Below are 22,848 nucleotides of genomic sequence, written 5' to 3'. Positions count from 1 at the left end.
GAGAGAGAGGGAGACAGAGATTCCAAAGAAGGCTCCATGCTGACACCAGAGAGCCCCATGTGGGGCTTGAATCCAGGAACCATGAGATAGATCATGACCTGAGTCAAAGTCAGACGCTTAACCAACTGAGCCCCCCAGGCCCCCCAGAGAGATTTCTTGACCAAAGTGAGGTGGACAGCCTGGAGTGAGAGTGCCTGCAGGTAGGTGGGCAGTTATGGGCTGAGCCATGAACCCAGGGGGGTGTGTCCTGTGTCTTCACAGGAGACTGTTCTGTCTGTGAGACTGATCTCGTGGGCTGCTTCAGTGGTCTCTTGTCCTCTGTCTCCTGCTTAGGTTGAGGCGATGGGAAATCAGACGGAGGAGGAGAGTTTAGTTAGAGTACACCCCTCCCTGACATTTGCTTTCCCTTCTGCTTTCCCTCCCTGCTTTCCATTCTGATAGAGAAGCCACAGCTTCAGCTCTGGGTATACCAGTCACTGGCAGGTCCCCCTGCCCCTTCTCCTCCTGGGGGCATGGGATAGGGGATTCCAGCTGTTGGCAGCTCCCCCCTCCTGTGATTCACCATCTCCTGTTGCTTTCTCTAAACCTGCCTGCACTTTTGTAAATACTCCCTTGCTTATGTTCTCCCCAGTGTACAACTTCTGAGTGTACTTCTATCCCTTGCCAGGTCCTGAGCCATGCCAGAGAGTTTGAACTTTATTGTTCAGGCAGTGGGGAGTCATTGAAGGTTTTAGAGAGGACAGTAGCAAGAGCAGAGGTGTACTGGGGAGAATCTGAAGTGAGCAGGACCGCCCAATCGGCGAGGGTTTGACGCAAGTAAACCGAGCCCCCGAGCCCGACGTGGTTGGGTCAGGGAATGGGAGAGGGAAGCTGAGGCATTAGATGATTATGCCAGTTGCACATATTATTTGGTAATTAACTTCAAAAACCTGTACATTTAAGGTTGGGGTTTTTAGGGTTGAAAAAATGAGTATGTCAAAAGTGTTACAATAAGATGTTGTGCTTTGCCTTGGCTCTCAGCCCCTGCCCCTTCCACACAGGCTGGACCAAGTGGCCGCCCCTTCATTGATGTGGTACCTCAGTCTTTCTGGCACCGAAGCTGCATCTTTCGACTAGTGTCCGACCAAAACATACTGAATGGTGAGCCACAAATATGGCCACACATGGAATTAAAAATTTTCTAGCAGCCATGTTAACAAAAGTAAAAAGACATAGGTGAAACTCAAAATATGCAAAGATCTGCTAACATTCAATAATGTGAGCAGAAACAACCCAATTAAAAACAGGCCAAAAATCTGAACAGATACCTCACAAAGAAGACATACAGGTGGCAAATAGGTATATGAAAAGATATTCCACCATCATATGTCATTAGGGGATTGCATATTAAAACAACAGAGATCATTCCGCACCTATGGAAATGGCCAGGATCTGGAACACTGACAACACCAAATGCTGGTGGGGATGTGGAACAGCAGGAATCATTGCTGGTGGGAGTACACAATGGTACAGCCTCTTTGGAAGACAGTCTGGCAGTTTGCTCTTTGTTCTGTCTTGTTTTGTTTTTCTACAAAGCTAAATGCAGAGTCTGACCATATGATCCAGCAATTGCATTCCACACAAAATTTACACATGAATGTTTATAGTAGCCTTTAGGGTTTCAGAATATCATATCCCTCCCACCCCCCACCCCCTCCCGCCAATATCATCCAAGATGTTGTATTTATACCTTGTGAATATTTTAGAAATTCAATTGTTTAAGAAAATAAATTTGTTACCATTTTTTAAAGTTTATTTATTTTGAGGGGGAGAGGGGCAGGGGGAGAGGGGCAGAGAGAGAGAGAGAGAGAGAGAGAGAATCCCAAGCAAGCTCTATGCTGGATCTCATGAACCGAGAGATCATGCCCTGAGCTGAAATCAAGAGTGGAATGCTTAACCGAGTGAGCCACCCAGGCACCCCTGTTACCAAAATTTTAATTTATTAAGTATTTCACATTATTTGTTTTGAAACATCCCTAAACATAAAGGTAACGTAAAGTTTGAAGAACTAATTCTCTGGACCCAGAAGGCCTTTATGTATCTATATATAATAGATTAATACTTTACAGAGATTTGTTTTCTGGACAGCATAATAGATAATTTTAATTAAAACTGAAAAGTCTCATATTGACAAGACAAATGTTTGTTTTGTTTGGGCAAAAGCAAACAAGAAACTATGTTTAAATCACCGATTAGGCCGTATGCTAGAGAACACCTTAGTTTGGATTTGCCCAACCTGATAATTTTCCTTTTCATTAGTCTGAACACCTTATTTGCATGGAAAAATTATCAAAGAATCAACTACCCTACCAGTTTACCATAATACTTGCATTTTACTCTTCTCTTTAACTTTTTATTAGAAAGAATAATAAAAAAAGTTGAAAAAATGTGCAGAGAATTTACACATTTCATTCATCTAGCTTCCTCTAATGGCAGCAATTTAAATAACCATCATTGTCAGCCTGGCCAGGGTAGCTACCAGTGAGTTCTTCAAGAGACTAGAACGCCCCCCCCCCCAACACATTGGCTATTGGTCCCTCAGGTCATCCTTGGGGGCGGGGGTGATTAATGGGCAGCTAGCTAGGTTAAACACAATAGATGTGTTCCAACATCCCCAGCATGTCCCTGAGCCTCTGGTACAGCAGCAGTTCAACCTGAGCTTCATATATATGTAGAACATCAGCACACTGGGGCAATGACTAATTCACCTTAGGGTTTCTAGAAATGAAATAGTTGGAGATCCTTCTGAGGTGCTGCTTCACATATACGAGAAAAAATATCTAGGTGTGGCAGGCAGAAAACCTAACTTGAATTGCTTATAGTGAGGATTCATTCTTACCCACTTTCCAGATTTAAGGAAGATCACACACCTGAAGCCCTTTGAGGCAAAGGCCAGGTCCCTTTGAAGAAGAATTTTGCATGGTGTGTTGTAGACCGAATAGTTCCCATCCCACCCCCATTCATATGTTGAATCTCTAACTCTCAAAGTGACTATTTTTGGAGATAGGGCTTTTAAAGGAGTGATTAAGGTTAAATGAAGTCATTACTAGTGGGGCCCTAATCTAAGTATGACTGCTGTCCTTGTAAGAAAAGGAAGAGGCACCAGGGATGCGAATGCACAGAGGCAAGGCCATGAGGGGTCACAAGCCAGAAGGAAAGAAGCCCCAGGAGAAACCAAAGCTGCCCCAACCTTGATCTTGGACTTCCAGCCTCCGGAACTGGGAGAAACAAATTTTTGTTTTTGAGCCACCTACTGTGTGGTATTTTGTTACGGCAGCCCAAGCAGACTGATACAAGGTGACAGGTAAACAAGTAGGACTCTTCCTTCCCCTAAGCCTTCCCCAGAGACACTTGTGGCCATTTATCAGAGGACTGTGCGCTGGGAAGACAGAAGGACTTTCCAGGGGTTTCAAATATTGGCTCCATACGGATGCTGATCCCCAGAGATGCAAAACGCTGCTGTGGTCCGTCAAGCCACATGGAAGATTATAAAGCCCAGGAGACAGATGGACTCTGGATCTATGTCTGTCTGAAGACCCAGCCTTAGATTATTTTCTCAGGCTTAGAATTTATCTAATTAAAATCAATAAATGTAGTGATTGGCAGCAGGCCCATTTTGGGTTCCTTCTCACAGAGTGAAGGTTACTATGAAGAAAATGCAAAGGGGAAGCCTGAGGATTCTTTCTCACCCCTGCCAAGATAATAAACTAAAAACCCCAAAGCAATACTACATACCTGGTGGAATTACTAGAATCAGTGCCATCATCCAAGACTTGAAAGTTGCAAGGGTATTAATTTCACATCCCCATTTAACTTGCCTTTTTGGCTGATACAAATACTGCACAGGTTGCAGAGAATGCCAGTAGATCATCATAAACTTAACCGGCTTGTAAAGCCAATTGAAGCTGCAGATCGGCACGTAATGTCCTTACTGGAGCAAATAAACACAGCCCCTGAGATCTAGTATACAGCTAGTGACCTGGAAAATGTTTTTTAAACCCCATAGCTAAGAGCAACGATGACCAGAAGCAGTTTGCCTTCACATGCCTCTGTATTGCCTCACGTCTGTACCAACTCTCTAATTCCTTATCATAGTAAGACCTGGGGACCTGGTGCTGGTCCATTATATTGATGACATTAAGTGTATCTGGTAAGCTAGAAATAGCAAACACACTAGATGCCTTAGAAAGATAAATGCATGCTAGTGAAATGCAGTCAGAGGTCTGCTATACTGATGAAATTTCCAGGGGTCCAGTAGTCTAAGACATCTCAGAATGTCCCCTAGAAAGTTATAGACAAGTTGTTGGACCTTGTATTTCCCAGCATGAAAACAAACAGACAAAACCCCAAATGCTTAATGGGCCTCTTTGGATTTTAGGGTTAACACATTCCTTGTCTGGGCATGTTGTTTCAGTCCACATACCAAGTAACTCATAAAGCTGCTAGTTTTAATGGGTCTGAGAGCCAGAAAAGATTATGCCAAACGTCTAGGCTTGGATGCAAGTTTATTTGCCCCTTGGGCCTTCAGAATTAAAAAAGCCCAGGGGCGCCTGGGTGGCTCAGTTGGATACACATCCAACTCTTGATTTTGGCTCAGGTCATGATCTCATGGTTCATGGTTTGAGCCCCCCATTGGGCTCTGCACTGACAGTGTGGGACCTGCTTGGGATTGTCCTCTATCCCTTTCCCTCTGTCCCTCCTGTGTGTTCTTTCTCCAACCCCCCCCCCCAAATAAGTAAAATAAGCCTAAAAAAAAAAAAAAAAAAAGAACAGACCCACTGGTTTTAGAAGTGTTTGTGGCAGATACAGGTGCTGCACGGAGCTCTTACAAGCCCCAGGCTCAAGGATGACGGGGAACATCCCTGGGGTTTTAGAGTAAGGCCAAGTCCTCTTCTGCTTTGCTGAAAATCAGCTCCTGAATTGCTGTTTGTTCATTACAGAGTCTGAATTCCTAACTGAGACATGAAATGACTATCCAACTTAACTGCCCACCATGAGCTTGGAATGACCTGATTGGCCAAACCATAAAATTGGACAGGCACAGGGATATTCTATTTAAAGAACAATAGTACATAGGAGACCAGGCCCAAGCATATCTGAAAGGCAGAAGTAAACTTCATAAACTGGTAGCTCAGACTCCCACAGTATTTGCTCCTACAGCTTTTCCAACTATTTCTTAGGTTCACAGCAGAATCTTATGGGGGAGATCTAAACATCAAGGAGAAAAAGTGTAGGCCTGATTGGATATATGTATGGGTCTGCATAGTCTGCTGGCCCCAGCCGGAAATAGGGGGCTATTGTCATTTCACGATAGCCCCTTCAAGTTGCCCTGAAAAATAATGATGAAGGGAAATCCTCCCACTGGGCAAAAATTGAGATGGCATATTTGGTTACTCATTTCATGTCGGAGGAGATCTGTGATACAGATCTACATCAATCTGTGGGCTAATGAGTTGGCTAGCTGGGCAGGGACTTGGAAAGAAAATGATTAGAAAACTGGCTGCAAGGAGGTGTGGAGAGTGGCATGCAGATGAACTTCTCAGAATGGACATGGAATGTGAAGATATTTGTGTTCCAAATAAGGGCCTACCGAAGGGAATCTACTGGAGAGGATGCTGTCAATAAATGAGAGGTCAAGGTGTCCCACCCTGTGGATGTCAATCTTCCCCCAGGCACTTGCCTACTCAGTGGATCCATGTACAAAGTGACCATGGTGGCAGATACGGAGGTTATGCCTGGACTCAGCAGGTTGATTTCCTTTCAACAAGTTTGATTTGGTTATTGCCACTGCACAGTGCCCAAACCACCATCAGCATAGATCAACAGAAAACCCCTGGTATGGCGCCATTTCCTGGTGAAACCACCCAGTTCCCTATTGGCAGATTGTTTATACTGGACTCTTCCATTATGAAGTCAAAGCTTTCTTCTTGGATACCTATACATTTTGTGTATTGGTTTGTCTTCTCAACTCATAGTACTTTTGCCAGGAACGCCATTTGTAGACTTACTGAATGACTTCATCTATGTCCCATACAGCATCACTTCTGACTGGGAGTTACATTTTTCAGTAAAGGAATTATGGCAACAACTCACACTCAGGTAATAATAATTCATTAGCTTTACCATGTGCAGCTCTCTTGATAGAATAGTGGGATGGTCTTTTGAAGAGTCAAATGTGGTGCCGGCTAAAATACAACACTCTGAGAGTTCTGTCTTGCTGCAAGCAGTGTATTCCTTAAACCACTGGTTTGTAAATGTTGCTATCTTCCTCATGACGGAAATGCAGAGGTTCAAGAACCAAAGGGTGTAATGGGGGAGAGAGCTCCTCTTACTGTTAAACCAAATGACATACTGTAGGAGCTTTTTCTTCTTCATCTGGGACCTAAGCCTCCATGGAAAGGAGGTTCTAATACCCAGGAATGAAAGAAATGCTTCCCTTAGGGAATATAGTCAGGATCTGAGGAATTGGAGGTTGGGATGCCTGATAGCCATCTGGCCCCTCGTGTCAGTGAATAAACAGGTAGAAAGGAGGGATCTTACTGCTTGGGGTGATTGATGCTGACTATTCAGGGAAAACTAGGTTGTTGCTACTCAGTGGAGGTAAATAGGACTGTGTCTGGAACCCAAGGGATTCCCTAGAGCAGGTCTTATTACTTCTCTGCCCAGTAGTTTCGGACAATTGAAAACTGTAGCACCCAATAAAGAAAAGCACCAAGGACTCAGAGTCCACAGAAGCAAAGATGTGATTCCCACTCCAGGTGAAGAAGAAGAGCATCAGGCTGAGGTACCCGTAGAGACAAGGGGAACATGTGATAGTTAGTGGAAGAAGTTAGCCATGGTTATCAAACTAGAGACCTTGTGAGGAGCTATAGAATCAAGTAGTCTCTCAATTAACTGCTTAACTGTTTCCTCCTCACTCCTGCCTTTTCCTCCAACCACCGCACGTGAGTAAAAAGTTTCAGTTGGGATTATGACCACATTGACCTAACTTGTGATCATTCAGAAGCTAATATTTTTTTATATTTTTCTTGGGATAGGGAACAGAGAGTCCTCACCCATGGAGGAAGAGCATGGACCTGAGGGGCAAAAGGCTTAGACTATGCTGGATGACTTCCAGTGACCCTTCAAGATCCACTGGAAAGAAATTGGAGGGTGGGAAGAGAGTGAGGTCAGGGTATTCCTGATTCCTTCTCTCTGGGGTCACCCCAGTCTATTTTTCTTGAGGAGGGTCATGGCTCCTATTACGTTGTCATTTCCACAAAGCTCTCTCTGTGGGTTCTGGTAACCTTTTCCTCCTCTTGTCCATTCAGGCCAATGGGTAGGAAGGGGTGTATCCTATCGTTACTAGCCCTGGGGTTGGGCGCTATGCCTTGGGATTTCCCTATACTCTGCCCATATCTTTATAAATAGCTCCTTTATTACATTTAACTCAAATTGCCAAATTCTGAATGTGTCATATGTTTCTTGTTAGGACCTGATTGGCACAGCATGCCTCCCAAGTTCACCCAAGCGGACTTGAAAGACTTTGATGTGGGAGAGACGTTCTCTATCTTGAAAAGATGTAAATGACTGAGCATACAGTTCTGATTCTCACAGAAGATTATCTTACAGACATGAGGGAACCTGGCCTTAGTAATGAACATCAGTTCAGAGAGAACTAAATACATGCTGATCCTTGCTGACATTGTGGAATTATCGTATCAGCCATTCTGATCCTGTACTTCTTCTAGACTGCCAATGATGGGATCGAGTAAATATTTTGATCACTTTGAATTGGATTTTTCCAGCTTTTGAAGCTGAAAGTAAATTTAGCTGATCGGTTCTTGTGAGTAGAATTGAGGAGTCAAGGGGTACACACATTAATTTTTTTCATAGCTCCTGCAAAATTGCCTTCCAAAAAGGCTGTGTTAATTCTCACATTCATCCATACCGTGAGTGAATCTGTTTCTTCACTGCCATTGCCATCTTTAAAAAAAAAAAAGTTTATTTATTTCTCCTGAAAGAGAGAGAAAGAGAGAGAGAGAGAGAGGAGAGACAGAGTGCACATGTGTGAGTAGGAAAGAGTCAGAGATAGAGACAGAGAGAGAGAGACAGAGAGAGAATTCCAAGCAGGCTCTGTGCCTTCAGTCCAGAGCCTGATGCGAGGCTCGATCCCACCAACCATGAGATCATCACCTGAGCCAAAATCAACAATCAGACGCTTAACTCTGAGCCACCCTCGTGCCCCACCTACCACCTTTTTAATTTGTGCCTTCCTGTTGGGTGGAAATGGAATCTCATTGTTGCTTTGATTCTCATTTTGCTAATTACTAGTATGGTTAACTATAATTACGTTTATTTGTTGGATATTTATATTTTCTTCTCAGTGAAATGCTTTTTACATCTGTAGTTTATTTTCCTATAAAATTACTTGCATTTTAAAATTGATTAGTAGGAACTATTTAAAAACTTTGAATATTAGGTATTAGCTTATTGGATGCATTGCACATATTTTCTCCCACATACTTTTTCTTTTAACTTTCACCTATGTGTTTTGTCAGGTTTGTCCAAAATTCTAAAATTTTGGTGATGTTCAATTTACCATCTTTTGTTTCAAGACTGTTGCATTTTGTGTGATGTGGATCATTGGGCTAAAAGTTCTCTGTCACTTGGCTCTTTGTCCAGGAATTTCAAACTTTAGGCATTTAACCTAAACTTTTCCTTCAATGTTTTACCGCAAGCTGTCTGATGAGGCTTTAGGTGTTTGTTTCTTATTTTGTGGTTGCACATGAATGTACAATTTGATCAATAGATGTTTTAAATTCAGAGAAATATACCTTGATGTTGGTCCTTTAGAGTTGGGCTCTTTTGTCTTGATGCCTTTAATATCTCTATTTATTTCTATTTATTATTTGGTGAGGCGTGTGGAGGTAATTTTTGCTAATTTGTCTTTCATTTTCACACGAAGGAGAGGAAACTGTTGACCCACAACCTACAAAGTCTGGGTTTTCACAGAGGACCCAGCTTCAGGAAGGTGTGATGATGGATCAGCCCACAGGGAAGTAAGTCTTAGACAATGGGCTTGGGCTGCTTAGAGGAGCAGAGGTTTGGGCAAGTTCAACTATATCATCCCACCCACGTTTGGTAAAAGCTGTACTGCAGAGGTCGCCCTGGGAATTTCCTTGGCATTTTCCCATTTTCCTAAATCTACTCAAGTACAAATGGCCTGTGCTGTTCTCTGTGGTGCATGGTACACATCATGTTGCCCCATTAGTTTGACCAAGGTTAGTGCCAGTTCTTTTCCAGTAGCAGGGCCCAAACCAGACTGCCAAGCTTGCCTGTTAGTAGCCCTTGATGGGATGTAAGCTACAGTGGCCCTAGTCTTTTCAGGAGTCCCAAGGGAACTGATGAGCACGGCAGCAGGAAGCCCTGCATTGAGGAGTTGGGAGTTATAGATTCCAAGCCCAGTTCTACTACTAATTTGATTCTGTGTATTTGTCAACTGTGGGGGCCAGGTAACCTCTACTCTCTACCACTTCTTTGTTCCTTCTGCTTTATTCATTGTGAATGTTAGCTTGGCTACGTGAATAAGTTTTTATGGAGATTGTGCATCTATGAACAGATTATAGAGATTCTAGTGATGTTGAATGACCAAGCTCTCTCACCCTACCTGGTGTCCATTGATGTTCCCTCCACTTACCAAGATCATGGGCATGTTTGTTTGTTTGTTTATAAATTTACATCCAAGTTATTTAGCATATAATGCAATAATGATTTCAGGAGTAGATTCCAGTGATTCATCCCCTACATATAACACCCGGTGCTGATCCCAACAAGTGTCCTCCTTAATGTCCCTTGCCCATTTAGCCTACCTCCCCACCCAAAACCCCTCCAACAACCCTCAGTTTGTTCTCTGTATTTAAGAGTCTCTTATGTTTTGTTCCCCTCCCTGTTTTTATATTATTTTTGTTTCCCTTCCCATTGTTCATCTGTTTTGTATCTTAAATTCCACCAAAAAACTGCTAGAACTGATCCATGAATTCAGCAAAGCCGCAGGATATAAAATCAATGCACAAAAATCAGTTGCATTTCTATACACCAATAAGGAAGCAGCAGAAAGAGAAATCAAGGAATTGATCCCATTTACAATTGCACCAAAAACCATAAAATACCTAGGAATAAACCTAACCAAAGAGGTGAAAAATCTGTATACTGAAAACTATAGAAAGCTTATGAAAGAAGTTGAAGAAGACACACAAAAAATGGAAAAAGATTTCATGCTCATAGATTGGAAGAACAAATATTGTTAAAATATCTATACTACCCAAAGCAATCTACATATTAAATGCAATCCTATCAAAATAACACCAACATTCTTCACAGAGCTAGAACAAACAATCCTAAAATTTGTATGGAACCATAAAAGACCCTGAATAGCCAAAGCAATCCTGAAAAAGAGAACCAAGACTGGAGGCATCACAATTCTGGACTTCAAGATGTATTACAAAGCTATAATCATCAAGACAGTATGGTACTAGCACAAAAACAGACACTCAGATCAATGTAACAGAATAGGGAACCCAGGGGGCGCCTGGGTGGCGCAGTCGGTTAAGCGTCCCACTTCAGCCAGGTCACGATCTCGCGGTCCGGGAGTTCGAGCCCCGCGTCAGGCTCTGGGCTGATGGCTCAGAGCCTGGAGCCTGTTTCTGATTCTGTGTCTCCCTTTCTTTCTGCCCCTCCCCCATTCATGCTCTGTCTCTCTCTGTCCCAAAAATAAATAAACGTTGAAAAAAAAAAAAAGAATAGGGAACCCAGAAATGAACCCACAAACGTATGGCCAGCTAATCTTTGACAAAGGAGGAAGGAATAGCCAATGGAATAAAGACAATCTCTTCAGCAAATGGTGTTGGGATAACTGGACAGCAACATGCAGAACTGGACCACCTTCTTATACCATATACAAAAATAAATTCAAAATGTGAGACATCAAAATCCTAGAGGAGAAAGCATGCAGAAATCTCTTTGACCTTGGCTGCAGCAACTTCTTACTCAACACGTCTCCGGAGGCAAGGGAAACAAAAGCAACAATGAACTATTGGGACCTCATCAAGATAAAAAGCTTCTGCACAGTGAAGGAGACAATCAGCAAAACTAAGAGGAAACCATTGGAATGGGAGAAGATATTTGCAAATGACATATCAGATAAAGGGTTAGTATCCAAAATCTATAAAGAACTTATCAAACTCAACACCCCAAAAACAAATAATCCCGTAAAGAAATGGGTAAAAGACATGAATACACACTTTTACAAAGAAGACATCAAGATGCCTAACAGACACATGAAAAGATGCTGAACATCACACAGCATCAGGGAAATACAAATCAAAACCATAATGAGATACCACCTCATACCTGTCAGAATGGTTAACATTAATAACTCAGGCAACAACAGATGTTGGCGAGGATGTGGAGAAAGAGTAACACTTTTGCACTGCTGGTGGGAATGCAAGCTGGTGCAGCCACTCTGGAAAACAGTATGGAGGTTCCTCAAAAAATTAAAAATAGAACTATCCTAGAACCCAGCAATTGCACTCCTAGGTACTTGTCCAAAGGATACAGGTGTGCTGTTTCAAAGGGGCACATGCACCCAATAGCAGTGCTATTGACAATAGCCAAAGTATGGAAAGAGCCCAAATGCCCATTGATGGATGAATGGATAAAGAAGATGTGGGAAGAGGTCAAACTTTCACTCTTCACAGATGACATGATACTCTATATGGGAAACCCAAAAGATTCCACCAAAAAACTGCTAGAACTGATTCATGAATTCAGCAAAGCCGCAGGATATAAAATCAATGCACAAAAATCAGTTGCATTGCTATACACCAACAATGAAGTGACAGAAAGAGAAATCAAGGAATCAATCCCATTTACAGTTGCACCAAAAACCATAAAATACCTAGGAATAAATCTAACCAAAGAGGTGAAAAATCTATACACTGAAAACTATAGAAAGCTTATGAAAGAAATTGAAGAAGACACAAAGAAATGGAAAAAGATTCCATGCTCCTGGATAGGAAGAACAAATATTGTTAAAATGTCGATACTACCCAAAGCAATCTACATATTCAATGCAATCCCTATCAAGTAACACCAGCATTCTTCACAGAGCTAGAACAAATAATCCTAAAATTTGTATGGAACCAGAAAAGACACCGAATAGCCAAAGCAATCTTGAAAAAGAAAACCAAAGCAGGAGGCATCACAATCCCAGACTTCAAGCTATACTACAAAGCTGCAATCATCGAGACAGTATGGTACTGGCACAAGAACAGACACTCAGATCAGTGGAATAGAATAGAGAACCCAGAAATGGACCCACAAACGTATGGCCAACTAATCTTTGACAAAGCAGGAAAGAATATCCAATGGAATAAAGGCAGTCTCTTCAGCAAGTGATGCTGGGAAAACTGGACAGCGACATGCAGAAGAATGAACCTGGACCACTTTCTTACACCATACACAAAAATAAACTCAAAATGGATGAAAGACCTCAATGTAAGACAGGAAGCCATCAAAATCCTCAAGGAGAAAGCAGGCAAAAACCTCTTTGATCTTGCCCACAGCAACTTCTTACTCAACATGTCTCTGGAGGCAAGGGAAATAAAAGCAAAAATGAAGTACTGGGACCTCATCAAAATAAAAAGCTTCTGCACAGTGAAGGAAATAATCAGCAAAGCTAAAAGGCAACCGACAGAATGGGAGAAGATATTTGCAAATGACATATCAGATAAAGGGTTAGTATCCAAAATCTACAAAGAACTTATCAAACTCAACACCCAAAACCAAATAATCCAATGAAGAAATGGGCAAAAGACATGAATAGACACTTCTCCAAAGTAGACATCCAGATGGCCAACCGACACATGAAAAAATGCTCAACATCATTCATCATCAGGGAAATACAAATCAAAACCACAATGAGATACCACTTTACACCTGTCAGAATGGCTAACATTAACAACTCAGGCAACAACAGATGTTGGCAAAGATGCGGAGAAAGAGGATCTCTCTGCATTGTTGGTGGGAATGCAAGCTGGTGCAGCCACTCTGGAAAACAGTACGGAGGGTCCTCAAAAAACTAAAAATAGAACTACCCTACGACCCAGCAATGGCACTACTAGGCATTTATCCACGGAATACAGGTGTGCTGTTTCGAAGGGACACATGCACCTCCATGTTTATAGCAGCACTATCAACAATAGCTAAAGTATGGAAAGAGCCCAAATGTCTCTCGATGGATGAATGGATAAAGAAGATGTAGTATATATATACAATGGAGTATTACTCAGCAATCAAAAAGAATGAAATCTTGCCATTTGCAACTACGTGGATGGAATGAGAGGGTATTATGCTAAGCGAAATTAGTCAGAGAAAGACATGTCATATGACTTCACTCATATGAGGACTTTAAAACAGATGAACATAAGGGAAGGGAAATAAAAATAATATAAAAACAGGGAGGGGGACAAATCAGAAGAGACTCATAAATATGGAGAACAAACAGAGGGTTGCTGGAGGGGTTGTGGGAGGGGGGATGGGCTAAATGGGTAAGGGGCACTAAGGAATCTACTCCTGAAATCATTGCTTCACTATATGCTAACTAATTTGGATATAAATTTTAAAAAATAAAAAATAAAGTTAACAACAAAGATGTGGTATGTGTGTATATATATATGTATATATATACATATACATACAGACATACACACATACACACACACACACACACACTCTCTGGGATATTACTCAGCAATCAAAAAGAATGAAATATTGCCATTTGCAACAACGTGGATAGAACTAGAGTATATTGTGCTAAGCAAAATTAGAGAAAGACAAATATCATATAACTTTACCATATGTGAAATTTAAGATACAAAAAAGATCATGGGCATGTTAAGTGAGCAAACTAGTGGGGCTTGTTAGCAAACAAGCGTGGATGATAATATCTTAGAGCTTAAATATTGGAATCTGGACTTAGTGAGCTCATAAAATTATTTCCATGTCTAGGATCTTTGGCTTTACGAGTACTTACTTGAATTCAATTCAAGCCACGCTTAATGGTGTGCATATTTCATTGTTGTAAGTGACAACAAAACATTAATAGAAAGAACCTGGCAAGCTGGGTTATGTTTACATAGCAGAATCACATTCTTTACTTTTTATAACCAGCATAAATATTGATAGTCCTCTCAAATACAGCTAGGATAACATGTAATTTTATTATCCATCCCCCTAAGACAAAAGTTCTGGTCCATTTCTTCAGTAGATGGGCTGTCTGCTCCTCAATTATGTACCCCAGTGGTTCAGTTCTTCCCTATTATCACCATCACTCCTATTCTAATTTCTCTTATACTCATTCACACTAAAGTTTAAACTGGGAACTTCAGAATGGATACTGATTGCTGGGAACTCTGGAAAGTACTGGATTCTCTGAATATTGGGAAGTGAGGGAAAGGTCAGGATCAAGTGGCATAAAGAGGACACATGTCATCATAAAACATAGATTTTTACACCCTCCTTCTGGGCATGGAAAATTCAAGCTAGATCCAATGGCTTTTGAACCACTGAAAATACAGCTTTCTGGGTTGTGTCGCTTGGGACCTCTGAGCATCTCTTGGGCTCATGCCTCCTCTCCACATTTGTGGTTCATGCACCCAACCGATTATACTCTCTTTTCAGAGGTCTGAGCATCAGTTTGGCAGAAGGTCTCCTCCTGAGGTCTGGGCATCCGTCCTACAAGTTCCTTCCTTTGAGCTCCTAGACTTTTTTGTTCTCTGTGGTTTCTTTCCTGCAATTAACTATCTGGGATCCCTTAGTACTTCCTTGTTACTCTTTAGCCTTCTGACACGTTTTCTAAACAATTCCCTTTGTTTGAAATTCCTGGTGTGGGTTCTGCTTTCCACATTAGATCCTGATTGAAACAGAAGCCTAAAGAATTTGGGGGCCAGATGATAGGACTATTTAGATGCCATTTTATGGTGAGCCTCCCAAGAAAGGTATGTTGACTGATGCGTAATGGAGAGGCTCTTCAATTGGACAGAGGGGACCCAAGAGAGGTGACCCTGGCTGAGCCTGGCTTTGAACACCAGTGTGCCTGAATTCATTTTCACACTGTCTCCTGGGGTGACAGATAAACTGGAAGCCAAAAATGATGGGATTGATGTCTTCACAGGAAAGGACCGTGTTCATCCAAGGCTAACAGGGAGATGGGGGTGAAAAGTATGAGAGGTTGAGCAAGAAGATTCCTTTCAAGGTTGGGAAAAGGGGCTTATGGAAGTGCTTGCCTAGGAGGTTCTATTTTAGCCCTTCCCCCAACCTCCCTGTAGCTAGGCAGTTAAATATGAAGTTGATTCCAGTCTGTCTTTTGAAATTCACCTCAGTCAAGTTAACTTGTGCCTCAGAAGGTTTTCATGCTTGATCTCAGCAGATGGGGTGTGGAGGTGGGAGTAGAGGCATAAAAAAACATGATACAAAAAAAATAATAATAGTAACTGTTACCATTAGTTGAGAACCTACAAATGTCCTGCATTACTAGAACAGAGAGGGTGGGAGAGAAGTTGGGTTCTGGGGCTCTGTTAGAGAAATCAGTGCCAACCATTTTAGTCCTTAGGCAGTTCTGGGTCCACTGCATTTTGGGGGCACCAGAGACCAGGTTTGCATCAGTTATGGGTGCACCACTCAGTACCTGTGGCTTCCCAAGGGGATGAGGTGCATCTCTGAGGGGCTGAAAGAGTATAGTAGGCTTTCAGCTTAACCTTTCTTTCAGGGGTGGCCTGAGGTGGTATAGGCATGGTTGGATGAGTGGGAATGCCATGTGGGAACCCTGCCTAAAGCACACAGCTAATTTTGCAATCACAAGACTCCCTTAGTGGAACTGTAAAGGGCAAGCTTGATTGCCCCAGCAGATGGACTTGCCTTGTGGAGGGCCTGGCATTCCAGGTGTAGCCCAAGTGACAAGGCAGGAGAATTGAGCTCCGGGGAAGTCCCGCAGTCTCCCCTTGCTGAGCAGCCTGGGGTCTGTCATCAACTCTATTTCCCCGTAGGTGTGGCTCGGTGCCTCCTTCTCAAGGAGCTCAGGCTGGTCACACTCATGCTGATGCTGTGATTTCTTCATCTGAGTCTCACAGGATCTTCTGGCATATGATTGCCACACCCCACCCAGCCAGGTGGGACCTCCCCATCCTTCCCAAATAAATGACAGTCTCGGTCACTGCTCTTGGGAGCTATTGGAGCTGTGATTCAGTCCCCTGCACTTTCGATAAAGGTCCTTCCTTGCCCGCTGATAGCTGGCAAGTCCTCCAGCTCTTCTTCGTGCTTTAGGGCTCAGGGAAGAGATGCGGCCATGCCGGGCTCAGTCCAGCGCGGGGTCAGTGGTTTCCGGGAGTTACTAGGATCTTGGCAGAGATGCCCTGGCCTGGGGCTGCCCCCCCTGCTCCCAGACAGAAGCAGTTGCCGATGGGAGGAAGGAGGAGGGATGCGGGCATCAGGTGGCGGTGGCTTTTTAAGGTCAAAAGTCACGCCTGGCTCAGGACTTCTAGGGAGAGATTCTGTCACTGGCTGGATCTTTGGGTGGAGTAAACTCTGCATCATGTCCCCCTCCCTGACACCACCTTGAAGTTTTGTCTCAGGAGGTGGCTCAGATTTTCTGACTAGGGCTTTGTGTCAGGCCAGGCTTCCAGGCCAGCTCCCTGTCCAGAATGGGGACCTCAGTAACTAGTGTCCTGGAAAGGTCTTAGGAATGTCTCCTGACCCTTCTGTCTCCTATTGCTGTCCCCGCAGGTGTGGAGACAATCCCATTATGACATGCATTCGAGGAGTCCCTTTCTGTGGAGAACCCTATACAGCAGGTGATGTTGAGATGGGGCTCTGTACCCACGCCTGTGCCCACACCTGTCTCTTCTGGATGCCCCAGCATTCTCTGCCCCTCTTTGTGCATGGCCCTTCCCACCCGGTGCTGTCCATCTTCCACTGGATGGTGGGCTTCCACGGGGTGGGGAGTGGTGCTTATTCTCTGCTCTAGCTCCAGACCCAGCACCGAGCCAAGCACAGAGTAGGCATCAGAAGGAGTACCTGGGCCTTGACTGTACTGTGGGACAGGTTATCCTCTTAGACCAGCTTCAGCCCTGGCCCTCCTCACCACCACCTGTAGCTTTCCTGGAAAGAAGGGCTGGGCCGAGGGTCACCAGATCGCTGCCAGTTTTGGTGTGTAAACCCTGAGCCTTCCTTCCCGAAGGGCCTAGCGTCTAGTAAAGTGGCCTAATTAGAATGTTTCCTCATTATTCTTTTCTATTTGAACCGTAGTGAATAAACCTCAGACCGGGGAGGTCTCTGACTTGAATCAGCAGGTGTGGATCCTGCAGGATCAGACCATTGTGACAGTTCCACGGACTGACAGTGTGACTCCAGGTGAGTGGTCATCCTGTGGCTGCTGCCTTGGAGGCAAGGGAGGCGTCATGTTAGCACACATGGGATGCTGGCACTGGCCTTGTGTTCAAAGGCAGCTTTACAAAAGGGTCCACGTGGAGGGGGGAGACTCCCACACCTGCCTGGGAAGGAGTGTCCTGGGGAGCCGGAGAGCTGCTTTCAGTGACCTGATGGCCTGTTACATGGAAGAGAAGTATCTTATTCTGCCTGACTTCTGGGTATCCTAAAAGGACTCAATGGGTGGGTAACCATGGGAAGGCAGGTTTCAACATCACATGAGGCCAAACTTGCTAATGGACAGAAGTCTTCAAGGAGCAGAGGGGCTGCTTGGGGTTGGAGTTTCCCACCTCCAGGTGGTCCAGCAGGGGCTGCCATCTGTTTAGCTCTTCGTGTTTGCTCCATTTCCTAGGGCAGTGACTGGTGCATGGTGTGAGTGAATGAATGAACGAACAAATGTGGTGGTTGGCGTTTTGGTGGGCCTGGGGTAGCAGGGATTGCACTCAAGGTTTCTTCCTGCCCCACCCGGGTGATGCTGACCTCATCCTGATTTCAAGAGGAAACTGACACTATCTTCCCTTTTGTCCTTCTTAGTCACTGTCACTGTTGTCCCATGCAAGTATCCAGAGTATCTTGAGCAAGGCAGAGGGATTCCCATTTATATGGGAATAGAGAATCCAGAAATGTGTCTGTCTTGTGAGGACATAGGAGGGCAGCCCACATTGCAACTGAAGGTGAGTAAGAAAAATAATGTTATTAAAAAAATATACCAATTTCTTTCTTCCTTCCTCCCTTCCTTCCTTCTTTTCTCCCTTCCTTCCTCCCTTTCTCCCTTCCTTCCTTCCTTCCTTCCTTCCTTCCTTCCTTCCTTCCTTCCTTCCTTCCCTCCTCTTTCTTTCTTTCTTTCTTTCTTTCTTTCTTTCTTTCTTCCTTTCAGAGAGAGCAGGGAAGGGCAGAGAGAGAGAGAGAGAATCCCAAGCATGCTCCGTGCTGCAGTGAGGAGCCTGACATGGGGCTCTCCACCTCATGAGCCATGAGATCATGACCTAAGCCAAAATCAAGAAGTCAGACCAGACGTTCAACCAACTGAGCCACCCAGGTGCCCCAAAAGGCCAGTTTCTTTTATGAGATATTTATTTGGTAGATAATCTAGTTTTAGAAGTAAAAAAAGAAATATTCTCCGTTCTTAAACATATTTATTCCTAGATATTTTTGAGTTATCTGCATGCAGTTGCGTTATCCTGCACATCACTAGTTGAGGATCTTTGTCTTTCTTGTATTTTAAGATATTGTCTACCATTGTTTCAAGTATATTCTCTCCTTCATTCTGGCTTCTCTTTCCTTCCTTTTGGAATGCCTATTCCTTAGTCATTGGAACATCTAGATCTCTCTTCAGTATCTCATCTTATTTTCCAAACTTTCTATCCTTTCACTGTTTTGTTTTTTTCTTGTTGCACCCTGGGAGAATATCTTGGTTTAATCTTCCAGGTCATGATTACATTTTAAGTTTGTCCTGTCTGCTTCCTCATTCTCCTATTCAGTTTTCTGAGATTTCAATCTTTCCTCTTGTTCCTTAAACTTCAGTTTAGTTCGACTCAATTTCATTTCATCCAGTCCAATTAGCTCAGTAAATGTGTAGGTTTGTAGTGGCACAGCACCGTTGTGGCCATTTGAGATATATTGGTGCCCAGAATGGCACAGAGCCCTGCCCTCAGAGGGCGTGGATTCTAGCGGGAGGAGAGAAGTGGTAGACAGTAAGTGTAATAGGTAAGTCTGTGGTGTCTTTAAGGGTGTTATGTCCCGTGGGAAAGCACAGTTAGAACAGGCTAAAGAGACTGGCAGTGCCAGCCCAGGTGGAGTTGGGCTGCCGTAGAAAATAGTGCAGTCGGCATCATCAGATCTTAGCAGACAGTAGAAGGCAAGAAGAGAGTTAGCCAACAGGTGTGAGTGGGAGCAAGTTCAAGAATTAGTGGAGAGAACAGTGAACTAAGTGGGGAGGAGTTCAGAGAGATAAAAAAGCAGGACACAAAGGGCCTTGCCTGCATTTGTAAGGACTTTGCCTTTCCATCTGAGTAAGATGGGACATTATTAGAATGTTTTGAGTAGAAGAGTCCCATGCATGAACATAGGTTTGAAAAGAATTATTTTGGCTGCCAGTTGAAAGCAGACTGGGGGGGGGGGGCGGGGGCCAGGGTAAAAGTCCTGTGGGGGGACTTCGAGGTGATCTAGGGGAGATTTGATGGACGTGGACAAGTGGGTAGCAGTGGAGGTAGGCAGAAGCCAGTCAGACTCTGAAAATATTTTATTTAAATTGAGGCAAGAGGGGGCACCTGGGTGGCTCAGTCGTTTAAGCATCCGACTTCGGCTCAGGTCATGATCTCACAGTTCGTGAGTTCGAGCCCCGCGTCGGGCTCTGTGCTGACAGCTCAGAGCCTGGAGCCTGTTTCAGATTCTGTGTCTCCCTCTCTCTCTCTGACCCTCCCCCGTTCATGCTCTGTCTCTCTCTGTCTCAAAAGTAAATAAACGTTAAAAAAAAATTAAAAAAAAAATTGAGGCAAGAGGACTTGCTGACAGAGTGAATGCTGGGTGTGATGAAAGAGGACTGAGAATTACATTTTCACCTATGTCCTGTCTGCTAAGCCACCCTTCTATTGCGATTTTGTCTACTGTGGTTTTCGATGGATTGAGAATTGACCGTTTCATTCTGCCACATGTGGGTCCTTAGGGACCCTGGTGCCAGCAGTGTTGCTGCAGTGCTGGAGGTGAATGCCCAGACCGAGGGGTTTAAGAATGGGACAGGAGGAGAGAAACTAGAGACAGCCTATATAGACAACTGTTACAGAGAGTTTTCTGCAAAAGGGGAGTTGGGAAAGGTGGTGGGCAAGCGAGATCATTATTTAAGATAGTAGAATGGCAGCGAATGTGCTAATGGAAATGACGGAGAGAACGCAAACATGAATGACCGGAAGAGGAACAGCAGTAAGCTGGGGAGGGCAGCTGGGGACTTGCCGCCCAGTCCTTCCCAGGCGGGAGGTTGAAAAGGAGGTTGGAGGAGGTGGTGTCAGAGTTTGAAATGAGCAAGTGTCTTTTCATTTATTAAACAGCCAACACATCTCTATTGAATTTCTGTGTGTTGGGATATACAGTGATGAACAAGTCTAGCAATAATTATATGATTGATGGATATTCTAAGTTCAGATGGTAATGAGATAGGGAGGAGGTCCAAATGTGGACAAATTATGGACCATCCCTGTGTAGTGTCTCTCTGGAGATCTTGTGTGTGCATAATTTTGTTACAAATACTTCAATGCACAGTATATAAATACACAAAATGTACTTCTACATATGATATAGAAAGCATTTTCTGATTGCTCCATTTACTTGGTTTGTTTATTTAAATACAAATCCTTTGGTTTGTTAGATCCTCTTGTGTCTTTTTTGTGGCACTGACGTTCCTCGAGTGTTGGCAGCTGGTCAGAGGCTAATACTGGAACTTTTGTTAGAAGACTGGTTTTGCAAGGTGGCGGCCCTCAACTGTTGCGGCTTTGGTAGGGGAGGTCCTTGGTTTATTGCTGCAGATCTGCAGCTCCTTCTTTTCCCCCCATCAGCCTCTTGTGTGAGATGAGTTCCAATGCATCGTTGGAGTGTGCCCACTTGTTCATTAACCTTTCTTTGTGCCATTCCTACTCCATCTCTGGATTTGAGGAAAGGGACCGAGAAGGTGAGATTCCATGCTCACTCTGCTGCTCCTTTGAAATGTGTTTTAATAGAGGGATAAGGCTTTCTCTAACTTTGGAACATTTATTGATTGTGCACAAGTAACTCTGAACCGCTAACAGCCTCTGCTTCTCCTGCTGGGCGTTCTCTGTCACGTTTCAGGAGGAGGAGATACTGGATCTGTACAACGAAGTCGCGCCTGTGGAGCCCTTCCTCTTCTACCACTCAAAAGATGGCAGGACCTCCACCTTCGAGTCCGTGGCGTTCCCTGGCTGGTTCATCGCCTCCTCTGAGATCCGCCATCCCCTCTTCCTCACTTCAGACCTGGGGGGAAAGAACAATGTTAACTTCAATTTAAGTATCAATGCTTGACCTCAGCCTGGAGGGGGCAGCTTGGTCAGAGGTCTTTGTTAAATTTCCTAGTTCCCAGCATGCTTTCATTTATATTCTCTCCGTGTCATTTCATGTCAGTGCTGAGAGGTGGGCGGGACCTTGTTATCATCACACTTTGTGAATGACTTCAGGGCAGCCGAGGCATAGAATGTGAGCTCAGACACGGGGGGAGGGGTCATGTAAAGTTCTCCTCTCAAGCTGAAGTTGTCCATCCCACAGCCATCTGTACGAGGGTGTCTGGACCCCAAGACATTAGTGCCTTCTCTGTGGGTGGATACAGAGAAGCGTCAGAGCTCATGATCTGGTGACTAGTGTGGAACTGATTCGTTTTGTTTTCTTTCCTATTTAGATTACATTTTCCATATGCTTTGTATGTTGCCAGTATATTTCACGTTGTATAATGTATCCTTTTAAGGGTTAAGGAACGTTTAAAGGTAAATAATTCTTAACAATAGTTAAACTATTTTTTTCCTAATTCTAATATGTAAACATAAAGCCAAATACAAACTTCATGTGTTTACACAACAGAAAAGCTAAAACTAAGCTGTAAAATGAAGTAGAAAACGTAGTAAACTGAAATTAGCGAGAGTAATTGAATGAGGATAGCTCACTGGGGTTTCACTGGGGAAAGAAGGACCCCTATCAGTGGTGACAGTCCAGGGTGGAGATAATGCATGTAAAAGAACACTACTATATGACTATTTTCTGTACAGTCTCACAGCCTTGATTTCTTTGCCTCTTCTAGACTTTTCCTTTTAGGCATCCACAAGATCTCTTTAAAAATAGCAGTAAAGGTGATGACAGAGCCTAAGGCAGGGCAAACTACAAGCTAGCACACTGCCCCCACTCCCCCAGGTGGCATATGTGGGACATTCCTCAGGCACTGCTGGCTGCCCAGGGACAAAGGAGAGGAAATAAACAAGTAGCTAACTGATAGAGATCACAGTCATGCAGGACCAGAGTCTCCCTCAGTTCGCAAATATCTTAGTAAATTTCAAGAAAAAGTCAATCTTATCAAACAGCCTAATCTCCAGAAACCTGTAGAATCAGTTTGCTGGAGGCCCAACGTCACCCTTCCATAGTGATATAGGGAACAAAGGCAAGAAGGAAATGGCAGGTAAAATTAAGTGCCCGTATAACCTGCGGCCCATTGACAAATGCTTGAGGCAAATACAGAGTACCACGTTTCTCCAGGAACCCCCTACCGTCCTAATGTTAATGCCTTACTAGAGGAAA

At 43.7% G+C, this 22,848-nt stretch overlaps 1 protein-coding gene across 7 annotated transcripts in view; it reads left to right on the top strand.

The window, feature by feature from the left end:
• Positions 1 to 22,061, top strand: part of LOC124503034 (interleukin-36 gamma-like) — a 162,959-nt gene extending 140,898 nt beyond the window's left edge. For 2 of the 7 annotated variants that reach the window (XM_047067758.1, XM_047067759.1), the window contains exons 2-5: positions 16,861 to 16,928; positions 17,383 to 17,487; positions 18,097 to 18,236; positions 21,382 to 22,061. In XM_047067758.1, coding sequence (XP_046923714.1) covers positions 16,880 to 16,928; positions 17,383 to 17,487; positions 18,097 to 18,236; positions 21,382 to 21,591 — 504 coding nt within the window. In that variant the 5' untranslated portion in view covers positions 16,861 to 16,879 and the 3' untranslated portion in view covers positions 21,592 to 22,061. Of the gene's footprint in view, positions 1 to 6,081; positions 6,139 to 7,316; positions 7,601 to 8,986; positions 9,081 to 16,190; positions 16,248 to 16,860; positions 16,929 to 17,382; positions 17,488 to 18,096; positions 18,237 to 21,381 lie in introns of those variants that run through there. The other 5 variants (XM_047067754.1, XM_047067761.1, XM_047067756.1 and 2 more) reach the window with 4 other exon arrangements.
• Positions 22,062 to 22,848: the final 787 nt, after the last annotated feature.

The sequence above is a fragment of the Lynx rufus genome, unplaced genomic scaffold, assembly GCF_022079265.1.
Source record: "Lynx rufus isolate CCGP_SWC_20201006 ecotype Redwood Valley unplaced genomic scaffold, mLynRuf1.p SCAF_8, whole genome shotgun sequence".
Taxonomy (NCBI): domain Eukaryota; kingdom Metazoa; phylum Chordata; class Mammalia; order Carnivora; family Felidae; genus Lynx; species Lynx rufus.
Note: the sequence above shows the minus strand (reverse complement) of the source record. Positions and strands in the feature narration are given on the sequence as shown.